At 40.3% G+C, this 10000-nt stretch overlaps 1 protein-coding gene across 2 annotated transcripts in view; it reads right to left on the bottom strand.

The window, feature by feature from the left end:
* myo10 (myosin X) overlaps window positions 1–10000 on the bottom strand; it is a 147756-nt gene that overhangs the window by 92644 nt on the left and 45112 nt on the right. For both annotated transcript variants that reach the window (XM_062530835.1, XM_062530834.1), the window contains 2 exons: window positions 3138–3240; window positions 168–248 (listed from right to left, as the gene is read on the bottom strand). In XM_062530835.1, the coding sequence (XP_062386819.1) occupies window positions 168–248; window positions 3138–3240 (184 nt within the window). The remainder of the gene's footprint in view (window positions 1–167; window positions 249–3137; window positions 3241–10000) is intronic.

Genomic DNA, 10000 nt, shown 5'->3' with positions numbered 1-10000 from the left:
GATGTGTGTGTGTATGTGTGTGTGTGTGTGTGTGTGTGTGTGTGTGTGTGTGTACCTTGTTATTGTTGGGCTTGATGTGTGTGTGTGTGTGTGTGTGTGTGTGTGTGTGTGTGTGTGTGTGTGTGTGTACCTTGTTATTGTTGGGCTTGATGTGTGTGTGTGTGTACCTTGTTATTGTTGGGCTTGATGCATCTTACAAAGAAAGGGTTGCAGGTGCTCAGAGTGCTCATCAAGGAATGAAGGGAATTCTGAAAACAAGAACATAGAATTCAGAATAAGAACATTCTGAAAACAAGAACATAGAATCCAGAAAAAGAACATTCTGAAAACAAGAACATAGAATTTAGAGTAAGAATATTCTGAAAACAAGAATATAGAATTTGGAATAAGAATATTCTGAAGACAAGATTATAGAATTTAGAATAAGAAAATTCTAGAAACAAGAATATTGAATCTAGACAGAGAGGGTTAAAGCGGAGCGAGAGGCGCAAACGTTCGATCATTTCCGCGTTCGCAAAGGGGAGGGGGGCTAAATCCCCCTTTAAGCAGACCTGTTAACATTCGAACTGAACTGCTTGCCAATCTGACAGAGATCGATATCCCACTATGACGTCTTTGCAACACGCCTCTTTAAGCAGACAGGAACTGTTTGAATTTTTCTTCCATAGAGATGCATTATGTTGCTCTATCTTGTCAGTAATTAAGGATCTTTGATCTAGATGAAGAATATTATACAGAATTTAGAATAAGATTATTCAGAAATGAATAAGAATATTCTAACAACAAGAATATAGAATTTAGAAGAAGAATATTCTGAAAACAAGACTATATGATTTAGAATAAGAAAAATCTAAGGTGCGTTCAAGTTCACTGAACGAAGTTTGCGAACGTTCGCAAACAGTATTCCGTTAGCCTTGAGTTTTTGGCGAACGTTTGCTAACAATCGCAAACAGTCTGAGGAGGTCGTGCGCTGCGAACATACAGTGGAATTGGATGTGAGTTTGACGAACGCAACAATGCAATTACTGTTAGAATGGAATGTTAACACCAAATCGTTAAAATGTAACAGTTCAAAGAAAACATGTTCATCACGAACGTTCGCATATGTTTGGGAATTTGAACGCACCTCTAGAAACAAGAATATTGAATTTAGAAGAATAATATTCTGAAAATGAATAAGAATTTTCTACGAACAAGAGTGTAGAATTTAGAATAAAAATATTCTGAAAACAAGAATACAGTAACACTTTATAATAACTACACACACAATTCATCATTTATTAAGCTGTTGTTACCTATTAGTTAATGGTTTGTTCATCATTAGTAATCATCATGCATAATGTTTTCTCAGTAAATCATTTGTTCACAACGTTATGGTTTGTTCATAGTAAATAAAAAATGTTATTTTTACCTTATAAATACTTCACCAACCATTTATAAATGAACTAATTTCCCTATCATGAACCAGTCGCAAACTATTAGTAAATGCTTTGATCATCATTTGTAAAGTATTACTCCTATGTTAATTCTCATATTATAATTCATGATTAACTCAGGAGTTACACATGGTTAGTTACATTCGCATTTATTCATTTAACAGACATTTTCATCCAAAGTGACTTACACATCAATGAAAAAGGGCAAGGCCAAAATGGTGGAAACCGGGGATTGAACCAAACCCCAACTCTTTGGCTTACTGCATGCTAGACTTGCTCCTTATCCACTACACTACCTCTGTCCAGTACTATTGCAACCATCAATAGCACTATGTGTTTACTATGAACAAACCATTATAATTGTGTGTACACATGATTTACAGACGATAGTTAATGTAGGAATTATGCTTTAAAATGAAGAATACAGCATTTAATAACAGTTTACAAATGATTAACAGTGTGTAGTAGAAGACACCCTTGTATAGTTGTATGTGTTTTTACATGTGCTTCATTTAACAAGAAACAATCAATAAACACCAGAGTAAAGTGGCAGTGTCTTTACTAGGTTAACTTTACTTCAGTATACATTCCAGTCAATTACTTGTATACTACCACTCTCTAACTATTGTATAAATGTGATGCTTAGTGCTATATCATATGCTGTCATACGCATAATGGAAACGTAGTTCTCTTAAAATAACCAAAAGTCGATCCCATCTATTTCAACATAACAGCGGAGGTAGTGTAGTGGTTAAGGAGTAGGGCTAGCATGCAGTAGCCTGAAGAGTTGGTGTTCGATTCCTGGTTTCCAGTTGTGTTTAATTTAACTGACATGTCGAGAGCTGAGAAGCAAAGGGGCGTAAATGACATTTCACCAACTTTACAGGAGAGCCAAAACAAATCGAACTGCTTCTACATGTTCACAGTTAAAGAACTTTGTTTTTTGTTCAATAACTTTATATTTATAAATATTTTACTTCTAAAGTAAGTCAGTCAGGTGATATATACAGTATAACTCAATTTTGACCAAAATGTCACTTACGCCCCTTTGCTTCACAGCCCTCGATGTGAACATCGCTCTGGATAAAATCGTCAGCTAAATGAATGATGTGTCTGCCAACTAGAGGAGTTTGAATGAAATCTGACACCCTATTTGACTAAATCAGCTGCACTTTTTCAAGAAATTAACCTAGTGTTTTATAGGAAACAAAATCTTGTTTTTTCATTCTACTAGTTGTCTGTTTTGCTCAAATAGAAATATAGGCCTGTCTCAAATTCTGGCCACCTTCCAATAAAGGCCTGGGCCGTGATGCGCTTGAGTAAAATAAAGGCCCTGGCCTATATTAGAGGAGTTACGGTAGGCACAGTAAAATAAAGGCCCCGGCCTATATTAGAGGAGTTACGGTAGGCACAGTAAAATAAAGGCCCCGGCCTATATTAGAGGAGTTACGGTAGGCACAGTAAAATAAAGGCCCCGGCCTATATTAGAGGAGTTACGGTAGGCACAGTAGGACTCCAATCAAGTTGTAGAAGCATCTCAAGGACTATTGTTTAGTAGGATGCACCAACAAACAAACCCAGATGAAAACATAACCTAACTTTCCTCTGGTCAATGTGATCCTGGCCTTAGTTGGCCATGTTTGTAGTTTGATCCTGGCCTGAGTCGGCCATCTTTGTAGTCAGAGTTGTGTAGCCTCTCACCTTAAACTGGAGGCTGACTGTTAGTCGGCCATGTTTGGAATTCCGTAGAGACTCCACATTCTTACGGGGAATTCGCTCAAACAACTCGTACACAAAATCTGACCTATAACATAAACACACACACACACACACACACACACACACACACACACACACAAAGACACATACATTTAGGCAGGGATCACACCAACCGGGGGCAAGTGGCAGGCGTTCCTAAGCAACACAGGTTACAACAGGTTTGCCTAAACTGGCAATACTCTCACATTGTGCGTGTGTGTGTGTGTGTTTGTGTGTGTGTGGGTGTGTGTGGTGACAATACTCTCACATTGTGCTTTGAAAGTTACCAAGTTCAGCGTTAGCGCTGCCATAGTTCCACTGCTGAACCAGAGAGAACCATAGAAAGCAATGGAGAACAATAGAGAACAATAGCAGAACACAGAGAACCAGAGAGAACCATAGAAAGCAATAGAGAACAATAGAGAACAATAGCAGAACACAGAACAGAGAACCATAGAGAGCAATAGAAAACAATAGAGAACAATAGCAGAACACAGAGAACAGCAGAGAACAGAGAACCATAGAGAACAATAGAGAACCACAGAGAGCAGAGAACCGCAAAGAACAACAGAGAGCAGAGAACCGCAAAGAACCATAGAGAGCAATAGAAAACAATAGAGAACAGAGAACCATAGAGAGCAGAGAACCACAAAGAACAATAGAGAACAGAGGACAATAGAGAACATAGAACCATAGGAACCATAGAGAACCACAGAGAGCAGAGAACCACAAAGAACAATAGAGAACAGAGGACAATAGAGAACATAGAACCATAGGAACCATAGAGAACCACAGAGAGCAGAGAACCACAAAGAACAATAGAGAACAGAGGACAATAGAGAACATAGAACCATAGGAACCATAGAGAACAGAGGACAATAGAGAACAGAGGACAATAGAGAACATAGAACCATAGGAACCATAGAGAACAATAGGAAACCTGACACTTGTTGCTGGCCAGTGTGATCCCTGCCTTACACACTGTATAGTTACTATAGTACATAGGTACACTGGGACAATTGCTCAGATGTCAGTTAGCATGCGATCAGATGAGCTGTGTGTCAGTTAGCATGTGTCAGTTAGCATGCGATCAGATGAGCTATGTGTCAGTTAGCATGTGTCAGTTAGCATGCGATCAGATGAGCTATGTGTCAGTTAGCATGTGATCAGATGAGCTATGTGTCAGTTAGCATGCAATCAGATGAGCTGTGTGTCAGTTAGCATGTGTCAGTTAGCATGCAATCAGATGAGCTGTGTCAGTTAACATGTGATCGGATGATCTATGTGTCAGTTAGCATGCGATCAGATGAGCTATGTGTCAGTTAGCATGCGATTAATGTGTCAGTTAGCATGCGATTAATGTGTCAGTTAGCATGCGATTAATGTGTCAAATAGCATGCGATTAGAAGAGCTGTATCAGTTAGCATGCGATTACATTTGCTGAAACCAGCAATGAAATTTAACTGAAATTGGTGCAATAAAGTCTTACGAAATCATTTCAGAAGAACAACAAACATATCTGGTTTGTAAATGAAGGTTTGAAATACAGAAATCACATGACTGTGACCCTTTTCAAATACATAAAATACATCAATGTTTGTCTTTATCACAACTTTCATTCAATAAAAATGGGTAGTTTCCCAGTTTATTTTAAAATTTATTTTATCATTTATTACCCTCTTCCCCCTCACTCTCTCACACACACACACACACCTGACTGCCCTCCTACCCCACCTTAACCTACAGTAACTCCCCAAATACTCAGCACCCTGGTCACCCCCCCCCCCCCCAACACACACTCACAGCCTGCCCCTTACCAACATCTTTATGCCACATACATGCAACACACTGCCCCCCCCCCCCCACACACACACACACAAATGCACACTTTCCCTGACGTGAAAAACCGGAGACTTCTTTTTAATCTGTAGCCTGTGACCTCCTTTATTGATAATTACGAGAATGCACCTCCATCTCACAAAACAAACACAAACAAGGTAATCTAGACTCTTGTAGGCCTATCATTGACCAAATGAAAATGTTAGAAAAAAATTATTGACGTCGTAATTTTAATTGCAGCGGAAAACAAAAAAAAACGTTCATTTTCGAGACGAGCGCAGTGAAATTGAAGGATATATCTGTCCGACGACATAATTGCTGTTCTGCGATCTCGAAGAACAACTGCTTGACAAACGCAAACACTCATGTTTTGCCTTGCAAGTGGACAAGGCCACTGACAGTTACAAAGGTGGTTTAGTTATTGCTTATGTCCGCTTTGTTAACTTGACAGCGGCCGAAGATATTCTATTCTGCGAGTATGCCAAAAGTAGGGCCACTTAGATGAACTATTCAATATTGATCTCAACAATTAGTCTACCTGGCAGAACAGGACATCAAATGGGAAAACTGTGAGGGACTTTGCTCGGTTGGCGCACAGATAATAGCAGGGAAAATAAATGCTATCGTCGTGATAAAGACGGTAGTGCCCAATGCGCAACATACGGACTGTTTCATTCAGGGAAGCGCTCGCGTCAAGGCTTGACCTGAATAAGATAGTAAGAGTGTTGAACTCAATTTATAACAAAATGGTAGCATATAGTTGGCCCTTTTGCTGTATTTTTGGAAATCAGCTTTTTTTGAAGCAAGGATTGACACCTTGTCAATGATAAAAAACTGACATTATTGGTCATTGATTTAGATTTTATTTTTTTTCTCTATTTTTGAACTGATATTTATCTGTAGTAGGCTAGCCTAACTGTTATTTGTTACTGATGCATTTTAGCAAGTAACGTTATAATTGTGACAATTTTGAGCTTGACCTATACTTTCTTAGAGCGATGATGGACAGGTGGGGCTCGAGAAAGCCCCCTTGATCAAAGTGGGGAATGAAAGAAAAAGTTTGAGAACCACTGCCCTACACATATACAGATGGTACGGGTTGAGAATGCTGCTTTCTTTGCCGCACATTGGGAATCCCGAAGGTTCGGGACTTTGTAATTAAAACTGCAACCGCAAGGGGGCAACATAAGACCGCCCTAATAACATGAAGGTTCGGCTCCTGCCGGAAAACACGGAAAAACCCGAAGACACCGCGCTGGTGACAAGTGGAGAAAAGAGACATGACGCATGATGTCAGATTGCAGTTGCAGAGTTTTCGAATGTTTTACAGCCTACCTCACAGCTCTCTCACACGATGTAGCCTATAACTCAGTCAGTCCAGCAGAGATGCCAGAGCAACGTTTTGGTCAATGGAGAGGGAGAGAAATGCTCCGCATATCCGTCTCATTTAATCATTAAAATGAAGGTGATGACTGGCGAAATTATGCAATGTGGTAGTATGGAGGCAGCATGTGGTGGTAGCATGTAGCGTAACACAAGCTAAACTAGTGGTAGTATGGAGGCAGCATGTGGTGGTAGCATGTAGCGTAGCATAAGCTATACTAGCTGGTTTGTTTGTTGCAATGTGGTAGTATGGAGGCAGCATGTGGTGGTAGCATGTAGCGTAGCACAAGCTAAACTAGCTGGTTTGTTTGTTGCAATGTGGTAGTATGGTGGCAGCATGGAGGGGAGTGACTCCAGGACGCTGGTTTCACTGTTAAGCCTTCATGAGGTGTCGTGGGCCTAACTTAACGAAACATAGATGAATGAGGGTGCCCACTTGATAACTCCAATGACATGCTGTATACCATATACTGCTGTGGGATTGGCCATCTGTCTTGTGTTTGTGACCATTGGTTAACAGATTGGTGGTTAGCCTGCTTCTTTAAGTTAATTTTGGACAGGGGCTTCTTAAAGGGATAGTTCGGATTTTAAGACACGAAGTTGTATGGGTTCCCTGTCAGCAACGTAGTGCATCAGCACTGACTTACCCCTGACAGCGTCCTGTGAGCCGAGATCCAGCCGGTTTTTGATCGTTTTTGATGCCGGACTATTTTCTTCAGCAAGTTTCTGGGGTCACGAAAGTAAAGTGTTTTTCTTCTCAAAACCATATGCGTTCAACAGAGTGATATATTTGCACCACAAAAACGTTGTCCAGCTGTCAGTAGCGCGCAGTGATAGGAATCGCGAAAAATAAGTAAGTGATAACGAGGTTTGAATTTTTCCTGGACAACGTTTTTGTGGTGCAAATATATCACTCTGTTGAACGCATATGGTTTTGAGAAGAAAAACACTTTACTTTCGTGACCCCAGAAACTTGCCGGACTACTTTCTTCAGCATCAAAAACGATCTAAAACCGGCTGGATCTCGGCTCACAGGACGCTGTCGGGGGTAAGTCAGTGCTGATGCACTACGTTGCTGACAGGGAACCCATACAACTTTGTGTCTTAAAATCCGAACTATCCCTTTAATGTGTGTTTGCCTTGGATTTTGGCACAAGGGATTTTAACATCTAATCCTGTGTATTAATGTAATTGTTGAAATTAATGAAAATTATCTTAGAAAATCGCCTATAGGCCTATCAGAAGGAAATAGCCTTCAATTCAACCTGAAAGACTCGATAGGCAACCTTAGATTAATTCATTAATTCATTACGGTTACAAGACCGCATTTCCGTGAATAGGCTATTATTGTCCAGGCGAAGACGAAAGAGATGGACAAGATGGACATTTAGGCTACATTTACACGCTAGGAATACTTAGAAATGTGTATAGGCTATTTTAAAACGGAGGCATGTTCATTTTAACCGGCGACGCTGGGTAGCCTACATGTACCCAGCACTTGTTATCACAGATTTTGTCCCCACCACTTTTGACAACTGAAAATAAAATGTATTTAACAGAAATATCTTTAATACATGCCTATGCTTGTCACTTTACTTATAACCCTAGGCTACATGCATGGAGAAGATTGCGCATTTTGTAACATTGTAACAATGGATGGTCAGATATGCGATAGGGCAGTGAGGGTGATTCATTGTAACCATCGACTAGTAGGCCTAGCTCCGCAAAATAAGTTTCTAGCAACTTATGTATCGTATGCATGTTCATGTTGATTCAGAGATAGACATAGACTACCGTAGGCTGCTGTGCGTCAAGCTATATGACAGCATTTTATCATGTGGTGAATTAATAACTAACGTCAGTTTAAGATGTCAGAACTTTTGATCGGCGTTCAAGTACATGTCGCGAATGGCGCATAAGGCATATGCACCGTACGCCATCGACCGGGGTTCTAAACTCACTTTACGAACCTCTCCGAAACCCATCAAGACAAAAGGCATCGTTTTATTAAAAAAATGAAAGATTTTCTCAGTTTTGCGATTTTTTTTAATGTTTGCGATGTCTGCTGAAAAGAAAAGTTAATATGTGAATTCGTGGTTCAGCGCACACTCACACATTTTTACATGTACATAGTGTCGGGCTCAAGTGTCTGTCGGGAGAGAAGGGGGGAGGGTAGCAGTCGTCCTCATGCCGCATATACAGTAGGTAGGCTATAATGTAGTGAACTGGTTAGACGAGTGCGGGGGAGGGGGAATGATCGTACAAGACAATGCTCTTCATGAAATGGATCTCACAGACGGCTGTCGATTTTCTCTCTCTCTGGGTTGGGAGCGTCGCCTGGCTGTGTCAGCAGACTGCAATAGGCCTACAGTCGGTCTCGAGGGGTTAAATAGCGCACGTTACTTGAATTTTAATCTGAAGAAGACCACACAGTCGAAATGTCATTCCTTTGTGCTAAAGAAAAGAAAATCAAATCAAAAAAGAAGGATTTCAAGTGTGCAAACCTTTTTCCAATTTTTATGATTTACTCTTGTTCTGCACCTTGACCGGGGATGTGCACAAACTTTTTTACTACACTTGAATTTTAAACCAGCTCTTCTCTTACCAGTAGCCTATATCCTACAGCCATACTTTAATAATCAGATGTTATGCTCATTTTTGTAGGCTACACCTCACCGGCAAGCACGCACGCAAATGCTGGTTTTGCACATCTACAATATAGGCTAATTGGCCAGGCTATATATAATAGGCTTAGGACTTTGTGCAACTTTAGTTGTGCTCAATCTAAATTATTGTCAGTAAGGATAGGTCATATTACCAAATGGCGAACCTAGAAAATTATTTAGGATATAGAGCCGTGTCCATTATGCACTACAGTTATTTTTTAGGCTATTGTTTTATTTGAGTGTTTTTGTCTACCATGTCATACCGATATTTAGCAAACACATGTATTTCCAGCTCTCAAAACCGATGAGGTCCAGATCTCAGTGGCCTCATAGCTGCCTACAGCCATGCATAGTAAGCCTAATGATAGCCTTGCCAAATAAGTCATCAGTCACACACCCCTAATCGCGGGGTTGACCTGTTCCTTTCACACTGAGCCCCGATGAAAACAACATCCTTGGCGGAGATAATAATTAGGCCTATCAAATTGCTTGGTCAATTAGGCAGCAAATTATCAGATGAAGCACCGGACCTAATTTCACTCCATGTCTCGCGGACCAGCAGCAGTCTCCACGTTTCGCGGCCCATAGTTTGAGAAACGCTGCATTAAAGTGTCATTAGGTTGTAGGCTATATGTTTAGTGATTTCTTTGTGTGTTTTTCATTGTAGTGTGTGTGCATTGAGTAGTTCCTTAAAAAACGGAAAAAAGAGCGTCCCGTATCTGTTCAATACGGAAGAAGACTTTAACTATTACTTATATATTTCTTATAACGAAATGTGAAGCAAAAATACGAGGACTGACCATCTCGGTTCCCCCAATACCATGGCGACAAAGAGAAACAAATATGATTTGACATTTAAGCTGATTGTTGACAAATTTGCCAAACACAATTCGGGAGAAGCAGCGGACAGGAGCGCCA

The sequence above is a fragment of the Sardina pilchardus genome, chromosome 2 (genome assembly GCF_963854185.1).
Source record: "Sardina pilchardus chromosome 2, fSarPil1.1, whole genome shotgun sequence".
Taxonomy (NCBI): Eukaryota; Metazoa; Chordata; class Actinopteri; order Clupeiformes; family Clupeidae; genus Sardina; species Sardina pilchardus.
The sequence above is the reverse complement of the archived record's forward strand: the minus strand, read 5'-3'. Positions and strand labels throughout refer to the sequence as shown.